General features: G+C 39.0%; 1 protein-coding gene across 3 annotated transcripts in view; it reads left to right on the top strand.

The window, feature by feature from the left end:
• STOX2 (storkhead box 2) overlaps positions 1 to 23,394 on the top strand; it is a 142,024-nt gene that overhangs the window by 76,213 nt on the left and 42,417 nt on the right. The window contains exon 2 of one of the 3 annotated variants that reach the window (XM_088056658.1): positions 21,252 to 21,341. The exons of the other annotated variants lie outside the window; for them this stretch is intronic. Within the exon in view, the coding sequence (XP_087912784.1) occupies positions 21,252 to 21,341 (90 nt within the window). The remainder of the gene's footprint in view (positions 1 to 21,251; positions 21,342 to 23,394) is intronic. 3 annotated transcript variants of the gene reach the window in all.

Below are 23,394 nucleotides of genomic sequence, written 5' to 3'. Positions count from 1 at the left end.
GTTCAGTTAGTTCAGGGGCTGTGCCTGCTTTATTGCTTGGGAGGTTACTGTTGGGCTCACTGTGTCTTTCCAATCCCTTTTGGTCTCTGTAGCATCCACTTACCTTGGCAGAGAATTAGGAACTTTCACTGCATCCTGATGTGGGGGAAGGATCTAAGTGTGCTGTGTCTTCAGACCACAAACTTGGTTCAAGTTCATGGACCAATCATTTTTGTACAGTTTCTACTTAATTTTGTTTTCTCCCTGGTTTCTTGCCTAAAAGAATACAAAAAGACAATCTTTTCTCTGCTTCTGTAGAGCCCTGGTTTTCATCCCTGCAGTTGTATGTGCAGTATTAACTCATACACAGTGCTGTGCTTGTGTGTGTTGTTTCACATGTATGCCTGGTCCTTGCCCACCAGATACCAAGACATCTTCTGCATACCCATGAGTTCACTTTTAGACCAAGCTGTGGGCACTGTCCTGAGCACTGCTTGTGCCTTCAGCTGACCAAACTGCACTTGAGTACCTGTTGCTCTTGCTGGCTGTTGTGACCTATGAGTGTAAGGATCCAGAGCCTCTCTTTTCTTCATGGCATTAGAAGTGAATTCAGAGAGGAATGAGCATAAGAAAGAAAGAGAAGACTGTGTGTGTGCCTATCTTACCTAGACCAGCTTGTGTTTCTGTCTCAGTTTGGAGCGCTCATCTCTGCAGGGCTAAGTTTCAGGTTATTTTTCCTTCCTAGCCCGTTGTTCCTGGTTGCATTTCCATGTTCTCTCTGCTGGTTTGCTTGGACCTTTGGCCAGGTTGGGGGTCACAGAGGTGCTCCAGGATCAAGCCACCAAAGGCCATCATTGACATTTGTATTGCAGTGTCAGTCTGCATCTGAGTACATTTCTAGTTGTGTTTTCTGGTAGTCCTGTGATTGAAGTAATTTTTCTGTATGCACACTCGGTATCATGATAGAAGATACAGGAAGCTCCTCTTTCAAGACTAGACAGGGGTTCAGAACAAACACAGTACTGATTCATCACAAGTAGCTCCCAGTCTTTCACAGGTGTAGAAGCTATACCCTGTTGGCAACACTTGATAAACCTGAAGGGTGTTGAATATCTTGCCATTTTGGAATTGAATAGGAGCCACATCTTTGTAAAATGCATTATTTGTTGGAGGAGGCTGAAAAGTGAGGATTCTGAAGATCACCTTGGGTTAGCTTGATGACCTGCTCAGTTGTGAGCAACAATAGGCCTTCATTTGTATGCTGGAGGGTTCATCTCGGAGTAAACTATCATCTTTGTAACATTGTTTGCACAGTTTAAAGACACATAAGTACAATCAGAAGACCAGAAAGATTCTGTTTTGCTAAGCATGTTGTTGAAATCCACCAAAAATTGAGGGTTTCTTTTCAGTTTTCTGGGAAGGTCCTTTAGAATGACTCTGCTTTATATCCCATAGCAGGTTGTAGAATATCTCTGTGAATAGCATTAAAACAGAATCAACATCCAAATTCTGGGCCATGACTCAAATAAAGCAGTGCTGAAAAAAAAATCAAGTACTATTGCTTTTGGATCCCCTTGAGCATGCTTTTACATAGTTGGAAGTGGCCAAACTATATTGGAGTCATGACCAAAAACTGTCAGCTAAGTTAGAGCTTGTGCAAGAATTGCTAAATAACACAATATTAATTATATTTGTGTTTTTTCCCTTGAAAAACATTATACTTTCCATTAGTTTAAATGACAAAACTGCCATTAAATTATCAAAACTGGATATCTGATGGGTTCAGTGGTGTAGATCTAAATCTTAGCATAGAAATATAGATTGCCTCTTGTAAGAAGTAACTAATTAATACTTCATGCAGTTCTGTCTAACCACTGGGTTAAAATTTTATCAGAAAAGGGAAAAAGGATAGTGACCGTTAAAACTGAGACCCGAGTGCCTGAACTTAAACTGAAAACTTCCATTTATAGGTCTTTTTTTCTAGATGAATTAAGTTGAACAGGAACCAGAAACAAGGGTTCAAAGCTTTTCTAAGAGTCTCAGAAAATTGTGCTTCTGTACTTGTTCTTGCAGAATTTTTGGTATTGAGGCCTATAGCAACCAGAGTAGTCCTAGAGAAAATGCTTGAATATTGAAGTCGCAAAAGTTTCCCAAACCAGAATTTGTTGTTCCTGAGTGACTGCCTGTAGCTATGAAAGGGTATGAAAGTTGTTTATAGCTACCAGCTTCCTTTTTTCAGCATATTTTATTGAGTTGGCTGCACTACTGATGCTGTTTTGTATCTCACTCTTGGATGACTTATAGGTGCTGGAATTATCTTGCTCAAATTGCCTGTGGAGGGGGGCGGGGAAAAAGGAAGACCTGGCTTTACAGCAAGTATATTTGGGTGTGCAGCATGATGGAGTGGGTAGAGCAGTCTAGTTTAGACAGAATCCTGATCTGTATTGGCAGCTTTTAAACAGGCTGCAAAAGGTAAACCGGAACAAGAAAACTTGATTTTCAACAGGCTTGAATTCATTATAAAGAGCACAGCAACTTTCCCTTTTCCTTCCCTCAAAGAGAGATTAAAATCACTGGGTTTGAAAGTTAGTAAATGAGGGAGGTATTCCCAGTTGTATCAGTCATTGACTTTGTTTTCTTGGGTACTTTTAAATGTTTCTGTAGTTCTCTGCACTTCTGTTGTAATCAGTTCAATTGAAGAATCTTCTCCTTTGTTTTATAATGTAATATTGCCCATCACAAAAAAGGATCCTTTCTCAACCTAGGCTTTGATTTGGTAATGGTGGGTAATAACAGACATCCAGTAATAGGTGTGTTCAGTGTGTGAACATAGCAGTCCTCATTCTGTAGGTGAAATTCCGTGTCCAGATCAGCACTGTGTTCTTAGAATTTTTCATCTCACTTCCTGCAAGACAAAAAAGAGAGCCTGTTTATAATACCAGCAGTAAATTATGTGGAATGAGTGTTATTTGGTACTGTTATTGCTTCTACCTTATCCACCAACTCCTCACAACCCAAAAATAGTTCTGTTTTTTGTAGATTATGTGACTCCCATAATTTTTCAAGTGTACGAGTGTTTCTTGTTGCTTCAGTGGGAAATACTATCTGCAGAAGATAGCTACAAATGCACAGTTCACTAGAAATTTCAAGTTGTGATATTTAAAAACCAGATCTCAGTGTTTTTATTGAATTTTATAGGGTGTGAAAGCACCAGAGTAAGAATGACCTTGAACTGCTTTTATTTTGTGGACTTCATGTGTGGGTGTTTGGGTATTGTGAAAAAGATTGAAGGAAACGTTGATCGCATTTGTACTACGTCTTTTTATTTAACTAAAGGAGCAAGGAGCTGGGGCATCTTGCCAGTCTTTCATTTTGCATGTCTTGCGAAGTTACTCCTAACTTTTGTTTCTATATGATACATTAAAGGTATAGGCAGTACAGTGCTTTCAGCTCTAAGCAATTAAGCACTAACTGCTTCTGTTTAGCAGTTTTTCTTTTCAAAAGTTGTCCAGATAACCTAGATGAACTGTAGCTCTCTTTTCCTATGCCTTACTGACCAGATTTTATTTTGAAAAGCATGTCTAATGTGGGAGTAGAACAGGCTCCCAGATACTACTTGTCATCTCCTCAAATATGATCAAGAGTGCAGGTGCAGTTTGGCTGGGATGCTCGAACTGAAGGAATATGAGAATGTCTTCTTATGTTTGGTTGGTATCTGTCCTCACTGTGGTATTTGTGTCAATGAAGGATCTTGTACAACCATTGTTGAGGTGCCAATAGTGATAAACCTGCATTTAATGATCTCAAAACACCTTTTCTAGTTACTATTTCCTTTCCCAGCTATATTGTTTAAAGAAAAAAGCCTGAATGGCTCTTTTTAGTGAATCTGACCTCCACATTTTGAGGCTTGGGGAGTATAATAGACAGTTCAGAAATACTTAATGTGGCCTGGAAAAGGCAAAGTTCAGTATGAAAGCTGAGTTCACCATAACACAGGAAGCTGTGCTGGGAGAACCTAGATTGTATAAATTAGTTTGCTTGCCCATTTGTGTTCTTTTCATTTCCTCCATAATTTCCTATGAATTTCCTGTTGATGACCTGTGACCTAATTTGTAGATGAACTTCTGACCATGTGTGATAATGTTGTAAATGCTATAATTGGACTGTTTATCTTATAAGCCAGTAAGGATGATGTACTAAATTTCATTGCGGCACTTAACTTTGCCTCTTAAATTTTCACAGCATTTTAGAGTGAAGTACCATTCTTCATTTTCATAGGACATTCTAAATTCTGCTCTCATGAGAATTTGCATTCTTGGACCATACTGTGGCCTGCTTCACAACGTATAAGCCTTAAACTAAATATTTTTTTAAACAGAGTGAAATGGAAATATTTTTTACAAGGTTTTCTTCAGATTTGTGTGTTTTCAGGTGCAATTACTGCATTGCTGGCCAGGTGAGTAGAGTGTCCAGAAACTTTGGAGAAGTTTATTGGCTTTAACATGAAGTGTGGAACAGCTGCAACCTCCACTTGTAAATTTGGTATGTTTGCAGTACATCTCCTTTGAGAGATGGAGGACAAATACCAGTGGCCATGGAAAGTTCACCCAAGGCCCAAGTGATCCCTCAGCCTGTGTTTTCAGGGCAGTTTCACAGATGGAGAGATGGGATCACAGGTGGGAGCAGATTGGCTGGCTGTTTGTCCATGTACTGACCTCCTCCCATTGCACTGGTCCAGTCAAAAATTATGAATAAAGGAAGTCAATCTTCAGGGAATATCTAGGAGTTTGTAATATGTTACAAATAGATCTTTAGTCTTTGCTTTCATTATAGATGGATGTAGTTACTTTTCTTTCTCTTTAGATAGAAATGTTCCATAAGCATTGAATTTCAAGAGTGAAATCTTAAAATTGTATTTGCATGGGATGTCTGCATAGGAATGGATCTGACTGAAATGTTTTCACAGAACAGAGAAGCAAAAAATGGTTTTCTGCATTCTTTTTTCCTTCCAGCTTTAAATGAAATCTCAGTTTCTGAACAACTTCTTCTAGTTTTGTTGGAAAAATATGTAGCCATCTCTAAATGAAACATTTTGCGGTTTTTGTTTTTTGCTAAAATCATGAGGCATTTTCCTCTGAGTCAATCTTAGGTTCAGTCTGTGTAATTATTTTAAATGCAGAAATATTCTTCAGTAACTATAGGTGTAAAATTCAGGCATGTTTTAGAAACCTCACTTTAAAATCACATTTTTATCTACCTCTTTTCACAAGAGGCTGGAGTAGCTGTGTGAGGTATTGTTTATATTAGAGCCACATACAATAACTTGTCACCAGATGTGGTCAGCCATATTGCCTGTTGTGCAGCACAGTAAAATATAATTTATGTACATTTATGAATTGTATACCTAGTGAGCCTGTGCTCTGTGTGCGTGTGCCAATGGTTCTACATGAGAATGTACCTTAAGGCCCCAAGGGTCTGACTCTGCCCTTTAGTGGGAAAAGTGCACAAAGTTTTAGTTGACTGTTGAGGTAGGAAACCTTAACACACAGCAGTGCTCCTTCCAAGAACTGTGCATGTACCCATATCTCTTGCACATATTCTTTGCCTACACAGGAGAATTGGAAAGGTGGAGGAGGGTGTAGCTGTAACTGCTGAGTAATGCTCCCTTTTAATTGAGGTCTGCCTTTGAATTGGGGCCACAGATTGGACAGCTAGAGAAACTGGGGCAGGTTTACCAGAAACAAGGGCAGGCATGATGGCAGAGCACAAAAAGAGGAGTTGTGGGCAGAGTTGCTGTTCTCCCAGAGAAGGCTGATATTGTGTTCTGGTCACAAGAAGGATGCTTCACTTTTACCAGCTCACCCTTAGATTTCAGTTTTGACTTAGATTTCAATTTAAATCATTAAACTGGCTGTATTTAAACCAAGACTATTGCTCCTTCATTTGCATATCTCTGAGCTCATTTCAAAACTGATACAACATTTTTTCTGCCTACCAGATGATAATCTTGTTCAGTTTTCATCGCAGTGCTGACTGTTCCAAACAGACCAACAGGCTCTGCAGTACAGTACATTTGGCTTTTCATGGTTATTCTTTTTCATCCTAGCAGTGATGCCTTTTTCACACCCACAGCAGTGTACTTAAGTACAGTGAAGTGTTTCACTGTGCATTTAGAGTTAAATCATGAGAAGGTAAGTTAGAAGAGTTGAGGTAAAAAGCTCAACATTGCTGTGTCATCATAATTCATTCACTAATTAATGTTGCAGTTGAATAGGATGGTGTGGATCAAATGGTGAGAAAGCATACAAAAAGGTGTTGATACTGAATTTTACTAGTGAGTTGGTGTCAAAGCAAGCTTTGTCAGTACTAGGTGTGTCAAAATTGTCTGACAGCACAGTTACTCATGGGAAGTGTCACTTTACCTCTAATAGCAAATTAGCTTCAAACCCAGCTTTTCAGATCAGAGCATTTGACCTCTTATGTACTCCTGAATGGATGGATGCAAGTATGTGATTGCTGTGCATAACTGTGGGAGGGCTATTTTGCTATGGGGAACCAGCAAGGAGAAAAATAACATCTAAAACCCGCTCTGGTCTATGTTGCCATTCAATAGCAGTTTTGGATTATGTTTTTCCAGCAACAAGAGTGTCTGGAAAACAACCTAAGAGTGGCTGTGCCCATTAAGACCCAGGTCTGTTTTGCCCACTCTGCTGTGTCCAACTATAACCACAAACAGGTATCTAAGGAAGTGGAAAGAGAAAGCAAGTGTGTGTGGTGCTCCCCCCAGTATGCTTCCCATCCTTTGCCAGTTGGTGCAGGAATACCATTTGTTTGGCAGTCCCCATTGTGTTTCGCTGTCAGGTACACTCTGACACCAGGCAGTGGTAGGGGAGTGACAACTGCTTCCCTTGCATGAGGGGAGCTGCCCTGTGGCAGCCCCGAGTTGTGTGCATTGTCAATACTAAACTAGCATTAGGTTTCATCCTGTCCTCTTTTGCTGCTTTTCCTAATAATGAGGAATATGCACACACGTGAGGGAGGTTTTGAGGTTCTTGGTATTTTTTGATGGTAGAAAAACAGCAGATCAGCTGTTAGGTCAAGAGGCAACATTAATCCCATCTTTCCAAAGAGCATATACATTGCAGATTCCTGTAACTAGGATATTAATAGGATTCATGTCATCACACATTCTCTTCTGAAGTCATGAAAGAAGCATTTGTTAATTATTTCTGTAATTCCATTTACTCCTTTCTCATAATTTTCTTCACTTAGTTCCTTCCTATCCTTTCCCTCTGAATTCTGAGCCTCGTGAGCCGTCTCTTCTTGAAGGTGACACATTCCTAGATGAAAGGCTTTGCATTAAGTAGGAATTTCTTGTTATATCAACTCTTGACATTCCAAAAATGTCAGCTCCTGATTCTAATTGCAAGCAGGATCTGGTGCCAAGGCATTAGTTGTTTCCAAGTCTTCTGCTTACTGGTAAAGCAGAACTGCTGTTTCAAGACAGCATTGACCTGAGAAAAGGATGCAGAAGTGGGTCCTAATGTTTCATGTCTCCAAGGTACCCCTTTTCCTTATTTTTGGAGGCGTTGGCTGGCTCACAGGATTAATCTTGTTTCAGCTAATAGCTAAAGGCCATAACTTTCCACCATGGCTTTCTGAGCTTGTGGTACATTGGGTGTCTCCATAAAAGTGCAGTTTTTTGCAGGAGCAAAATGTTCAACATCTCTGAAGGCTTATAAATTGGACTGGATAAATTTCAAAATCCACATACCTGAATTTTCATATGAGCCTGAACTAACCCTATCCATGTGCTCAGTGGGTTGCCTTTGAAAATACTGGTGGAGTACAAGTCACCATTTGTGACAAGAGCTGAATACAAGTCACCGTTGTCTCTCTGGAGAGCTGCCGAAGTATCCATCAAAATTATGTTCCCAAGCCCTGTCAGTTCATAGACAAGCATAACAAAAATATGCTCTCTGAAATAAATTTCAGGTATGTTGTGTAGAAGCAGATGGAGATAACTGTGTGGTGATTCTTCCAGAGATTGTCTGTGTATGCACTGCACATGGTCCAGCCCTCATAAGAGATCCTCTATGCACGTTCAGTGATGCTCACAGGAATCATCTTTTTGCTGTGTATGTACAAAATAACTTTGCTGCATGTACTGAGTGCCATAATAAATTCATACATGTTATATTGAATTTTACTTTATACGTATGTATTTACATGTACTTTCCTTTTAAAACTTCTCTTTTTAATCTCCACCCTTCTTCTGAAGATTTCTATCTATTACATGTTAATATAACATCAGAGCACATCTGTTTAATACATTTTACTTGAGGAGGCTGGGTTTTATACCAATATGAGTGTATTTTGTTTATGCTTTGTGTACATCTGCAGGTGTTTATTTAGATGTGCATGATATTAGTAATTGTAATTAATGTTGGAGATGTGTTTCCTAGCAAGAGTAAAATATAAACATTGAAAAAACAATGCAAATGGTAGACAATATGGGATATAAAAAAGTAAAAAGTGATAAAATTTTCATAATAGACTTCAGTTTAAAAAGAAATTGGAGAATTTCCTCTCAGCAGTCTTTAAATTTGTCACTTCTTGTTTTATTTGCAGAAGTGTTCTTAAACACCGTAGTAGCACTGAGATTCTCACAGGACACTGACTTTTGTCCACTCCAGTCCATGATCCAATCTGTCTAGTGGGTGCTTAATCAGAGTACCTCCAAAGTCCATAATTTTAGAGTCTGAAGCTACTATTCCACATTAAAAAAAAAAAAAAAAAAGCATTTTAAACTCTAGTGCACAATGAAACATATCAAATGTCCTTTGCAGGGTTGGGTTTGAAACCTTTTTTTTGTGAATTCTTGAAAAAAAGTATGTGCTTTTAATCTCCATTAGCCAATTTAGAAACGGCAGCAAAGGTCAAATGTTAAATGTTTAATTTGGTTTCTCTAATTGTGGGATCATTAAAAATGACCTGATAGATTATGGGGTCAGATTCTTCTTTGTATACCAGTACAATTCTATTGATTTTTAACTGAGTTATTGCTAGTTTATTGTAGCATGAGAGCAAAAGCAAGGCTGTTGAGTCCATTGCTGGCAACAGTAGAATGGTTTCTGTAGATAGAGCCAGGCAACAAAATTGGACTTCACTTGATGATGCTCAGGGAAGACCACGGATCATTTGCAGTATGAAAATCAGCAGGCTGCATTTATTAGTAGTGTTGGTTTATTCCTGATTGTCTGATTTAAAGGAAGATTGCCACGCTGACATGGAGTAATACCATACCTATCTTTGCAGTAGCTATCATTGAAATGAGTGCTGTTACTACTGTGGCAGTGGTGCCCTCAGTGTGGTCTCCCATGTGCGTGTAGGCTGGTGATCCCCTGCACAATGGTGAAAGGGTGGATCTGCAGCTCTTGGTGCTCAAGTGGAGGGGAAGACCCTGAGGCACTTACGTCAAAAGCATGTAGATGACAGAAGGGGAAGAGCTGGAGCCAGAAGTGGTTACTGCTGAGAATTACTTGTCCTAAAATCAGGGCAGGATGCCAGGTTTTGTGGCGAGATATCATGCCTTGCTGACGTCACTGGTCTGACATCACAAAGCTTACCTTTCCTTCCCATGATTCTGGCCTGTGCCTTGCTGTCATTGCAATATGGCAGTCCCTCCCCTTGATTTTACAGCAGAAAAGCAGGCAGAAAACGGAAGTATCCAAAGAGATTTCTTTGAGTGGAGGCTGCAGGACTTTTCCCAGGTAGTTACAACCAGCTATTAAAGTAAAAAAAAACCAAAAAAACAAGAAGTCTTTGTGAGCTGTGTTTTCCATCCCTTTCTCTCATCTCTCCCTTCTAGATAGCTTGATGTCTTTTTGAATGTTTGTGCTTTGGCTTCAGTCTTTCCTCAGTACACTTCTTGGTGGGTCACCAAGACTTGTGGGAACGTAGGACCTTTGAGGCTGCTCCCCTCTCTGTCAAGTTTGCTTGAGGCTGTCCAAGAGTTATGATGCAGAAGAACTGGCAGTGCAGTGCTAAGAGAGACAGTAGTGTCACACCACACATTCCATTATGAAACTAAACTGTCCAAGAAGTCTACAAACATGTCTCTTTTGTGGGAGCCCCAGTTTCAGATGTTTTCATTTACTTAATAGTTAGCTTATAGAAAAATTACGGTTAAACCCGAAGCATTTTACTGAATGCAAAAGCTATCTTTAATCCCAATTTCATGTTCTCTTCACAAATTAACACATTCTTTTCTGATTTTCTCCTTTCCTCTTTCAGCAGTGGAGAGGAATAAGCTGGGTAACTGCTAGAAACCTGTAGGCTATGCCCTCTGTTGTAAAGCATAAATGCTCCTTTCTACTTTGAAGCTAGGACAGTGTATTTAATTTGGCATCAAGGGGAACACTGGATGTGTAAATATTACAGGAGCAGGCCATAAATAAAGTTGGAATATTCAGCAGCACTTTACAACTCTGAAATGAAATATATGAAGTGCAGTGTTAGCAAATGTTTATATAAAACATGCTGCAATATTACATTGAACAATTATACCTCTCTTATCACAGGCATTTATCTCCAGCTAAAGCCAAGTGGCTTGCAGGTTTTAGTTGCTCAGTATTTTTGAAGTCAGTGTGGTAATGACATATGCTAAGCAGCTGCATTTTGTGTGTGAACATTTTGGGTATTTTTCTTGGCCTGACTACTTTATCTTTGAAGACACGAATGTAGTCAGAAGGAAAAGGCCAAAGTCTAATGAGTTTAATTGCAAGAACTGATGTTGGTAGTTGGTTGGTGATGTTGGTAGTTGCATTTAAACCTTCTCTTTAGTACTTGGATCTCAACTTTGCAGTTTTTGGAAGTCTTTTGTATAGAAATACTTACATGAGTGTAAATCCTCTGCACACCCTCTTGTCAGCTCTTTCACAGCCAAAAAGGGTATGGGTGACATAGTCAGGGGTAGGGTGGTGGGACTCTCAGACCCCTTGCACAAGGAGCTGATGGCCTGCCACCAAGCCTGTCTGACCAAGCCTTTGTGAAAGGATGGGTGTAGTGCAAGCTAATTTGTTGAATATATCATAGCTTCTGCTGTGTTGAAAAATTGTAAAAGCTGCCTGAAACCAGTTCAGAGCAGCAGTGAGAGTTTATAAAGAGTATATATGTGGCTTCTTTAAAGTGATCTGGAAATCATAGTTATGCTCAGATATTTCTTGGTGTAGATGGGTTTGTTGTACTGGTTTTGTTCTTCAAAAAGGAAAAGACATAACCTGCTTTTGTAGATAAGAAAATCATGTTTGCTGCATAGTTTTTTCTTTTAGTGTGTGAATCACGAAAGTTGGAATCTTATGTTGCTTGTCATGCATTCATGATCATAGAAGATGACCTCATTGTGTTTGCAGCTATAGTTTACATAGAAGAACATTAAGGATCAAATTAATATGGAATTGATAGCTTTTCTTAGGATAGTTCATCGAACACGACCAGCCAGCTCTTCTTGTGACAGTAGCAAATCTCTGTGCCTTGCCACTAGTGCAAAACTTGGAAATACTGTGGTCTGGCTTTGGAGGTCAAGGGTGGGATGTGCTTTCTGGTGATTCTCAGAGCATCAGCAGTATGGAACAAATTAAGCCAAAAGTACTGATGTGTGAAGGGATTTATAAGCTGGTTTTGGCAGGATTTGTAGCCATTTTTTCTCAAAAGGTCACTGACAAATCTTCCTCACACCAAGGAAACAAGCTGTATTTCAAAGACTGTGTCACCAAGATAAAGAGACCATTTTTATTTGTTTCCTTTACTGTTATCTTGTGGTGTCTACTCGAACACCTTCATACATCTCAGGACTCATGGTGATCTGATAGTTTCTATTCTGAATTATTTTCAAAATAAAATAAAAGTTTTACGTCTCTTATGCACTTTACCAGCAACTTTCAGAGAGTTTCCTGTGGCATTTGTAGGTAGTTTGACCTGTAAAATGTCAGCAAGTATGAGGAAAATTTTGGAAAAGCATATCAAACCGCTGATTTTGAGCTACTAGTATGTCTGCTTTACTTCTGTTTCTCAGACATGAGAGTCCATCTGTGCAGCAGCAAAACATTTTTGCTCCTGGCCTTTACTCTGAACCCTCCTGCCTTTATCTCACACTCCCCCTTCTGGGTGCTTGGCCCCACCCAATGACCCTGCTTTCAGGAAAGCTCCTTTCCCACAACTCTGCTTTCTGCTGTTGTAAAACACAGGCAGAGCTAAAAGTATAAGCAAGACCAAGTTTATTTTACAGTCAAATCAAAGCAGAACTCTGACTAATTAACATAAGCAAGGTATCAAGATCTATTTGATTTGGGAGTACCATCAATTTCTCTTCAAGTTACTGTGAATATTAAAATACTGTATTCAGAGAGAGAATATTTATGGGTTTTTTTATTACTAAGTTTTGTACATTTATGCATTGTCTCTATATGGTTTCATTTACTTATGCCCAAAAGCAGTGGTGCTTTCCTCACACATAGTCAGAATATTTTGCTGGGGTGCAATGCAATGCAAATCAGTGTCTTCTCAGTAGAGGTCAACAAGAAATCATAGCAAGTTCAATATGTTTTGAGGTTTTCTTGCTATGTTTTTATTAAAAACTAGCTTAATTTAAAAATCAAAACCAGATATTGTGCACTGATCATCAGCATGACTTGTTTTGTGATTTGTGTGTAAGTTGTTTTGTTGATGTTGCTGATTTGAAGCTTTATGGTTTGGGGGAAAGATAAGGTAGTTGTATTTAGTGTTTGCACAAGCAGTGTGATATTTTGTCTGGAGATGACAGTGGTATGTTCAAGTAATAGTTTAAAACTACTTAGGCAACTTAGTAACCACTTAGTTTGAAACTACAGAGTACCTGTTTGTTAGGGAAAAGTCACTAGCCAAAAGCTATAGCAAAATGATCTTGAATTTTTTGACCTAACTTCATGTAGCAGATACCAAAGAAACGTAATCCCAGAAATATTAATTCAGGTGTAGCATCTGGGTTGCTATTGTTCCCCCATTTTTAGGACATTTATTGGAAGAAACAAAATAAAAAAGAAACCAGGAGTGAAAGTCAAAATACTCTGACTTTCAATCTAGTCATTCTTCTATGCAAAAAATATTTTTTTAAGATCAGATGGCTCACTTATGTTGCACTTAAGTTCTAGTGGCAAGAGTACTTGTTCCTATTTAGTGCATTCAGGATTTTAAAGTAGCTGACCCAGACTTTTACATTTGAACTAAAATAAATAGGCATATGGCAAATGGAAGAACATGTAACCACTCTGTTGCCTCAAAATTCTTTTGAGGTCAAGAATTTGAAAACAGGAACCTATAGTGTGGTTTGTGAACACAATAGGAACAGCTGGTGCTCAGCACTTTTGAAAATGAGGTCACTTTATTCTTGGTTGAAATGTGCAAAATGGGTCATCTGGGCATAGGCTTAAGACAAAGGCTGAGCACATGGCCATTTATAACCAAGTTGTCCATGTTTCCAGAACTAGTTGGTTAAAAGGATTCAGTGAAACAAGGAAACATTGAGATAGGTCTGCACTTTCCCCACTTTTGGAAGCACAGCTCCTTATCTTCTACCAGGAAAATAAATCACTGCCCTGTATTTTCAAAGATCTGCTCATGCTGAGGATGACATCATCCATATTTTCCACAGTCACCCCTCCCTCTGATGCCTTTCTGCTCGTCCTTCACATAACCTACTTTAGGAAACACTGCTCTATTGTACCGTCCTTGGGAACACTGCCTCTCCACCAGTCTCAGCCCTGGGACTTCCCTGGTCTTGCCAGCAAAACAAAGGAGAAAATCCCAAACATGCACAAACTCTGTAGCATCACTAGCAAAATCTAACAATGCAGTAGGAAAGATAACAAGAACACTACTTAGAGCTGGCTTTTGATTCTTCATTATAAATATTCTATTCAAAATATACATAAGTTAATGGCATTAAGACCACATTTTATATTTCTGTGACTTGAACAGCTGTTGCTAACACATCCAAGGTGATGGCAGGAGTCATAGGATACAGGTATATCCAAACTGGCAAATTTGAGACTGATACTGATTGCTGTTGAGTGTTGTATGACAGGCATAAGAAGATTGGCATGGGAACTTATATTACATTCAATAGGAGTGTGCAGGCTCTCCCAGACCCTGCCTCCAGTCATCCCAATAGCCTGTACAGACTGGCATCTGACTGAACACCTTGAGTATCAGGATCATGGGAAAAATCCAGATTGGAAGGGATCCCAGGTGATTGTAGTCCACTCTCTTCATTATGAGACCACACCATTCCTTTCAAGAGGAGTTGAATCTGTGCTCAAACAATGCTTTTAAAATCAAGGTAAATTCTATTAATTTACTTGGGGAGTACTACATGCAAATCACACTGGCTTCAAGCAAAAGCTGGACGCCCACGCTAAAATAAATTGCACTCCTAATTCAAGGACTACTCATTTTGTCATTAATGTTCTTATGGAGAAGAATATTTTGTTAAATCTAGCCTTTTTTTTCTTTAGTTGCAAAAATTGATGATTTTATTGGTTATATAACACAAGTTTTGTGACTTGTTGATGGAATTACCCAAGAAAGTATGTAGTGACATTGGCAAGAATAAACAAAGCAGAAGGGGAAAACACCACCCTGTTCTCAAATCCTGTGTATTTTGTCTCCCAAGGTGGACTTGTGCTTGAATTATTCACGGCTGCATCTCATAGCTAGCACCACGTTTCAGATGAGCCTATGGGAATGCTTGTCATTATTTTCTCACAACTGTAAGTTTCATTTACTGAGGCAGGCTTAAAGATTGCCTTTGTATGAGTGAGGTGATTGGCCTGTCTAAACCTGACTCACATTTTGGCTAGTCTTTAACATGAGCTGTCAAAACGAGCATGGAGGAACACAGCAAAGTGGTGATAGCAGCAGTACAAGGAGTTCTGGATTGGAAAAGCAGAATGCAATTGGACATTTCCATGGTTGGCAAAGTGCAGCAAGGGCTAAGCTGGAATATCAGTGGAATATCAGCACACATTGCTGCAGATCAGTGTCGCTTGTATCACGTGTGTTATAGGTTTGAATTTGAAAAGTGTTTCCATTGAAAAAATATTCATTGAATATTGATGTGATGACAACTACGTACTTAATATGAAGATGCATAACACGTTGGGGTTTTTTCTCTGTACCACAAGGCAGTCAGAAATACTACCTTTTGATACCATGTGGCTTTATTTTAGTTTTACCAGTAGAGGAAAGCACTTAAAAAGGAAAGCATAAGATTCCTACAGTGTCTTTCTGTTTCAAAGGTTCAAGTTGGATGAATTGCTGCACTGAAGTGTAATTAATCACTAGCTGCAAGATGGAACAAGGGTGGCTGGCATAGCAGATAGAAGAAAAATTGTCTGAAGGATGCACAGATGAATGGGCCATGTCTGGAGGAGCATTGGTGATGTCTGTCTTGTTTTCATGACATGAATTGTGTCTCCCTTTTGACTTCATCCCAAGTTCTAGTAGTTTTCAGGTAATGAGGGAGGCTGTTCCAGCTTTTACAATCTCTGTAATTGATTCTGGCTTTGCAGAAGAGGTATTTAAAGAGTAATGGTAGTATTTACTAGTCATTTGTATTTCATTTCATCCTCAGCTGAAACTTTTGTTGAACTAATAAATACAACACTCTAAGCTACTTCTCTAGGATATCAGGTGTAGTCTTTTCAATTCTTGCAGAAGTTGCATGCTGAAGAAGTCATGTTTAATGAGGATTCCTTTTAGAAAAGAACCATTTCTGGCATCCCTGCAGTACCTTTTATATGACCATATTTTCTTTCTTAATCAGAGATGAAAGGTGTGTGCATGTGTTATGTGGATAAAACTGTGTCCTATAATAATGTAGCAGTGATTTAGGAACTCTGTATTTCCCTTGAGGCAAGACATTTTCTTTTAAACTTTCTGTGCAGCCGAGACTTGAAAGCAACCCCTTCAGCAAAGTGTAAATATCAATACAGGCAGGTTGCAAGCCACTTCTAGTAAATACAGTCATTGAAAACGTTTGGACTGCATGTGTCCATTTAATGTGGAACAAGAGGAGTAGAGCTGCATCTCAAGGCCTGTGATCTGCTTGAAAGTAAACTGTCCTCAGTGCAGAGACCATAAAGCAGTTTTAGGGATGCCTTTAGAGGACAGTGCACAAGCTCTGAGTTGGGTGACTATTAGGAAGAAAGAAGGTATATTCTGGGATCAGACTTTTGCATGCTGCAGCTTCAGGGAGACAGTTGTAATCAAACCTTTCTGAGACCACAGAGCAGGGCAAGGGGAGAGGCCCAGAGGCAATCCAAAGTTGTTTCCACCAATCTTGGCATTTTCTGGTAAGCGGCAACTAAAGGAGACTAGAGCATAACCTAGAGTGCTGGCTGTCTGTGCTGCAACAAGAAAGACTGTAAAATTCATTGCCTTGGATTGTAAACTTAGACATTTTAAACATAAACAACCCACTGCCTACCAACTGCTTAGGTCAAACTTAGGGCATTTTGCTTCCTTAAGGTAATGAATGTGTAACAGCTCTGATCTTCCCCTGTGAAATGCAGTGTTGCTGCTTGCCATACTTAGTGTTGGATGATGTGTCAAACCCCTTGATTCAAATAATATTCAGGGTGTAATTAGCATTATCTGCAATGTTCTACTATTAACTGTCGTAAGAAATGTTACTGAACATTTTACCTGTACTAAAATCTCATTCACATGCTTCGAACCTTGCCCCCAACACTTATGTTGACTGTAGAAGAAAAGTTTATTTAACAAGTAATGCATGTTTGCATGTATGTGTACATATCACAAATACACAGACATATATGATGCTGCACTTTTTAGCTTTTCTGTGCATTTTTTGGTACACTCTCTACTATTTGTTTTAATGCAATTTACTGGGATACTGAACACTCCATCTCCTTTGTTAGGTTTTTGTAGTATTTTCACATTTTTAATTGAAAGCTGTAGGGGCCTATGTAGATTCTTTGTCATGCATATGAGTACATTATGGAGGCTTACTTTATTCTATCTCCATGAGTCTTGTTTTAAGTGTTTTCTGTTTTCTGCTTTTTGTGCTGAGTGCTAAATCACATGCATGATGCTTTTGTTTTAGTTTTGTGGACAGATGACTCCCAAACTCTTGAGACACTTCATGATTCCCCTTGTAATTATGAATACTTTTATCAATGTATATTTTTAGAAGCATTTACTATGCTTTGTGTATCAGCACAAAATTCATTTGAATTACTCTTGGAGAGCATGCACAATGTTTTGTTTATGTTGCTACAGTGGATTTTCATTCTTATTTCATTTAATGAATACATTTTTGTCCAACAATAATATTGACTTCTTCAAATGTTTTGTGTCAGATGTTTTTGTCTTAGTCTTTTTCAATGGTATTTTGTCCAACATACTTAAGTCTTTGCTGTTTAAAATTGATTTTCAGAGTAATTCTTAGGTGTCTGTCACATTGTAAAAATACTTGTTGTTTGGTTCTGAGGGGAAATAGTGGGAAGGACCCAAGAGACAATTTCTTAGGACCCATAATGACAATGAAGTTTTGGTTTAGCCTGACCTCTGCTGGGTGAGTCTTGGACTTGGCTCTTCCTCACTATCCCAACACAACACGGCTCTCCTTTTGTATTGTCAGTGACCTGTCCATGACCAGCAATTCAAGTCTTGACTCTACAAGCACAGAGACTTCACCTAAATTCAGGTGCCTGATGTGTAGCTGAGGAGAAAATGCCCTTCTTTTCTTATTGTAATTATTTATTTTTTATTGCACTTGGGTACCTATTGTATTGGACACATAAAATAAAGCATTGTAAATGCTGCAAAGCCTTAAACTCTATCTACTGAAAGAGAAGTAAGATGCAAAAGAGATGGAGGTGCAAAATACATGCAGAATAAAATACTCTCCTGCATTTTATATCGCCAGTAAATTCTGTCAGTGAAATAATAGTGCAGCAAAGAAGAATCCAGATTATTAACTATTGTGTGCAAGAGAAACCTCACTTTTGAATTTGGGGAGTGAGGAATAAATCATCCTTTGGGAGCCTGGGAGCATTTATTCCCTCTTTTTGCAGCAGAGCTTCCCAATCCCTGTGTGGAACAGCTGCGTTAAAAACAATTTCTATAAATGATACCTAAATTTAATTGATTTTTGTTTTTGAAATATCAACAAGGCAAAAAGAGATAGGAGTGATTCCTAACTTTGATCATTCAGCCATTGTCTGATAATGAGAACCTGTGTGTGCATGTGTGTGTATGTATAAACAGAGAAAACTGTTGGTAAGATAGGGCCTGTCCACTGTGGAATGAGTAGTTCTGCCAGCAGTGAGGCTGTAGGATGTTGTTTAGTATTTAGGCCACATCTTTCTAGTGATGTGATGTTAATCCCTGTTTTCCCAAGATGTTGGGAGAATAATGGACATTGCCTATCTGCCTCCCAATCATTGTGGCTACCAGAATCACCAGAACCGTCCTACCATAGTGGCAGGTGAAATCCCTCATGACGTCTGCAAGGCAAGACCCCTTAATGTTTGCCTGAGGGTTGTTCAAGACAAAGCTGGGTTACAGACCTGATACCTGTCATCGCTAAGGATGGGAAAAGGGAAAAATGGAAATGTGGAGTACCATATTCTTGCATGTCAGTTTGACTTGACTGAACAGTGCTGTAAGGGAAATGGTTTGCATTCGTGATTGTGGCACATGTTCAATATGGATCACTGTGCTGGGTGGTGGGGATGTAAGTGCTACTTGTTTTATGAGGTATTATGGAACTTTGAGAACTTGTTAAAAGCTGTGACTATAACTTGCTGATCTTTTTTTTCCTGAGAATTGACACTTACAGACTGTGAAACTAGCTTGATTTGTTAACAAGTAAAAACACTGGAAGGAAAGAAAAAAAACCCCACCAAAACCTTTTGAGGTTAATTCTGGCTGCTTGTACTCAGTTGTATTTTTCTTTAAATATGTAAAGTAAAGGATGTCCTAGTACATGGGGAAATAGGGCTTCTCATTTCTAACTAAGCTTTTATTCCTTGTGTGGAGGTACAAGCTCTGCTATGAAGAGAATGGGGTTCATGGAGGTGAAGTGTAATGCCTGGCTGTGTATTCTCTCTCAGGAGACATTATGCCTGTGTAACTAAATGTTTAACAAGCAATAGAGATTGGTAACCCATGGAGGCAACCACTGGAAAATTAATTTACCTCTCAGGTAGATTACATGCCTAGACTGGGAGAGATTATGGGTAGCTATTAACAGGATTTGTAGCTGATTGCTGACACAGAGCTGGTTCCCTTTCTGTCTTGACTTTGAACCTTAATTGTACCCTAAAAGTGGAAAGTGGACCAAGAAAGAAAAATAAAATATTAAAAAACCCTCAAAACAATCCTACAAACCCCAAATCTCACCCACCCCCTCCAAACCAACAAACAAAAAACGACCAAACCTCCAACCCCCAAAAAAGTTTTTGAGAACTAGCTTTGGATAGCGGGTTGTGGGAATGAAGTGAAGGTTCTGCTGCCTGGGAGGAATTCTGACTTCTGCTGTAAACTGGGGTAGAAGTTCTTCCTCTCCACACCACCAGGTTATCCTGTGATTAGAAGCGCTGAGCAGCATTTGGAGGCTGTGGTTTCCACCCTGCTTCCAGTCCTGCCATCTTCCAGGCCATCATCAGAGGCCTGTATCCAAACAGATGCTTGGAAAATGTGTTCAGGATGCTCTGCCTATTTAGCAGTGGTTTCCACGTCCCATCCATAAAGGGCCATCCTTTCATTCCCATAGCCAGGTGAAGAGCTTGTTAGTTCTGTCTCTTTGGTCTGGGTAGTCAAGGGTGCTGATGCTTGTTTACTTGTAGGTTTGCCCTGGTCATAGACTTGGTTTTCTTTGAGGAGGAAAGGAAAATAATTTTCGAGACACCTTCCCCTTTAAAATCCAGCGCTTCATAATGCACGGTGTCAGCATCTACTGGAAACCCACTCAGGATAGGTCTCTCTCACTTTTTACTTTAAATCTTTTGTTTGCTTGCCTTTTATCTTAAATGTTTAAAAGTTACATCCATTTCCGTAAAGCTGTAGATGTTTTTTCTCTCATGAGTTTTAAAACTGTCTCTATTTTTTCTTCATAACTGTTTAGATCCCTTCCTGCTCCCCTTTTACCCCTGTTTCCTTCATTTTTCATCTCATTCTGGAAGAACGTTTTCCCTTTCTTATTATATCATATGTGCTCTTGTGTGCTCTTTTGCTGTCCCCCATCACTATCAGCCCTCCCCCCATCCTTTCAGGCAGGATAGAGCACACTTCTAATCACCTGTACTTTTTATCTTCTTTCTGAATCTTAAGCACAGCTTTTCTGATCTCTCTGTGTGTTCTGGAGCAGAACATGCCAGGATTGGGACAGGGTGAGGCTGAAAGTAAAATTACAGGAGCAATGATTAAGAGTCATCTTGAAAGTAAAAAGTTAACTGTCATTCATTATCTTCTTTACAAGAGCTGGAAGGTTATTTCCATGTTTGTACATTTAAAGTGCTTGCATCTTGAGTGAGCTCAGGAAATTATTTGAAGATGCAAGCTACTGGGATGAGAGTTTCATATGCATTGTTCAAGTACATTTATGAGCTTTGGAGTCTGGCATTTGTCACATCAAAACATTTAAATTGTTTTCTCTTTTTTTTTTTTTTTTTGGTTGGGTTTTGCTTTGGCTTTTTTCCCCTCTTTTTAAAGGGGTGCAAAGGGGTTAGTCAGAGAATAGGGATAATGGCTTTTACAAATGGAAATAATTTTTATTTTAATAATTCCAGAAGCAGGTCCTCATTCAAACATTATTAGAAACACATCTTAAATCACTTTCACCCATATATTGTTGTGTGCATCCTTTGGTTTAGAATAGAAGGTGGCACAAAATTAACTCCCAATATAAGGAATTCTCTTTCTGAAGAGGTTTCATGGTGGCATCCAGAGTATTCCTGAAAGATCATAATTTTCTTTTCCTTTTTTTTTTCCTTTTTCTTTTTTAACTTTTCACATGCTCAGAATTTACCTGGATTATTGTGGCAGCTTTCTACAAAAGTAAAAAAATCCAGTTAGATAAAGAAGAGGTTCAGGATGAAGTTTCTAGCTAAAATCCTTTTCTGCTTCTGAAAGTTTACCTGTGTCTCAGTTTACTGCACTTTCAGAAAGTTGGTGCTACTTTTTAATGGATATTTTATTTTTTTCAGCTAATAGCTGGTTAATGAATAGCCCTGACTGTTGCAAGGTTACAAGAATGATGCATCCAATACAAGAGAGGCATGGGGACATTTCCAGTGGTATGTCTACCTTGTTTTGTGAGACATTATTTATCATTAAATTGACATTTGAAACAGCTGGTGTTATGTGCTTCACTTTGTGTGAGGCAGGAATTATGTCACAGGACTTGTCTCTTTTACATATTGGTAATAGATAATGAATATTAAATTATGCTCTTATGGATCTGGGCTCCAATAAGAGGCAGTAGAAAGACTTGCAGATAATCTACTCTTAACAGGAGAGCTCAGGCCTAAGATAACAGAAGTGACAAATGCCTAAATGTTGTGTCCAGGTTTCAAGAACCTGTCACCAGTTGGATCCCCTTTTCACAATACTTGTTTAATATTGCTATTTGGTATGTTCGTGAGCAGTGAGGAAATGACAGCTTTTCATGGGCTTTGAGCATTGATGAGCTTTAAGACAAAACCATAGCAGATCTTTAAAACAATTTGGGAGCTTTTGCCATGCAGCAACCAAAACTCATTTTTCCAGGGTATTTTTGTATACTTCAGAAACGAGTTATACAGAATACTTTGCTTAGTATGATTTGTTCATTTCCAGAAAGGTTACCCTTTCTGATCCCTTGAACATCAAAGTAGAAACGAACAGAGAGCTGGCAGTCCCTTCCTACCTAAATGCTTGGTTAGGTGCTTCCAATCTTATTCCCAGGAGCAAATTGGCTGCTCTCGAGACTCTCACTTCATTCACTGAAGTTGCTTAATCTGCAGCATTGTACCAGGTCCAGCCTGACCTGAAAAACCCTGCTAGCTCCACATTCTTCCAGTAGCAAGCCCGTGCTGCTAAGCTTGACAGTGTCCTGAGCTGATAAGCAACTTGCAAGGTGGGGAGGATGAAATCATGCTCTAGACAACATCGCCATTCTGGTTTCTTTGCTTGTGGCATGATGTTATCACTTCAGAATCAAGATTGAAATTAAAAACAAACATTTTCAAAGCAATCTTGCTGCCCTGCAGGGGTTTGTCTTAATGCTTGCTCCTTTGTAGCCTGTCTTCCAGGTATTCAGATGCTTTTCCAGCTAACATCCTTCCCACAGTTGCCTTCTGGTCGGGGCCTGGTTCTGATGATAGATGCACTGAGGTTCTTTGAGTCCCACCTCTTGCAAGTGCTGCAGGTGACCATCAAACCTTTCCATAAGTGATCCATTTTTAAACCAGATTTTGTTCCCACTCTTCCTCTTAGAAGACTGTGCCATTACTCACTGCTATCATGTCTAGCAGTTTTGGTCTCAGTTCCAATCTGGATTTCCTGTTTGCTGAAACTGCTGTTTTCTGGGTGATGTATGGTGACTGTCTCCCCCAGTGCTGGCTGACTTGGTGTTTGTTAGAACAAACCTTAGTGTTTGTTCTGCCTAACTGCATAGCTTAGCTTAAAAAGTAGTAAATTTCTGTGGTACAAAATTAGGTATTTTTTAAGGTTTACATTTTAGCATTGAAGAAGAATTCTTGAGATGCTGACTAAGTTTTTGGAGAGAATCTGTTCTATAGTATATCAGCTGTTTCCTTTTGGTTTCTTTTCAGTTTGTTTTCTCTGTGAGTGTGATGAACAAGATCTCTGTCTCAGACTTAAAATATTCCTGCTTTCTTCTTTTCTTCTTGAAACATTTCTTAAAGCTTTTTTTTCTTCTTGCATGCATGAAGTATTTAATGCCCTCCATCTGCATGAAAATGTTTTGTGTATAATTCTAAAAGCTCCCTTAGGACTGTAGACTTTTTTAAATGAAGCAATTTAAACATTTTCCACACAAATGGACACTTGGGGCAAATGTCATTATAAAAATCATAAGAATATTTGTTAGATATTTTCACTGGTTTTGGTTGAGGTTTTGTTTGTTTCTTTTTTTTTCTTTTAAGATCTGCCTCTCCAGTCACAGTGGAAATTGCAAGTCAGAGAGAGTCAGCATGATTTATGTTACTGGCAGAGCAGTAAGGCGTTCCTAAGGCTGGGAAGGCAGACATTAATAAGAAAGAGAAACAATAGACAGTCTTCTCTGCTTCAGTCAACATGGTGCAGGTGTTGAGGCTGATGTAATGCTGTTGCTGCTTTCCTACTCTG

This window comes from Pseudopodoces humilis, chromosome 6 (assembly GCF_049639895.1).
Source record: "Pseudopodoces humilis isolate 2021_Gansu_Grassland_sample_001 chromosome 6, ASM4963989v1, whole genome shotgun sequence".
Classification (NCBI taxonomy): Eukaryota; Metazoa; Chordata; class Aves; order Passeriformes; family Paridae; genus Pseudopodoces; species Pseudopodoces humilis.
This window is presented reverse-complemented; position numbering and strand designations above follow the sequence as displayed.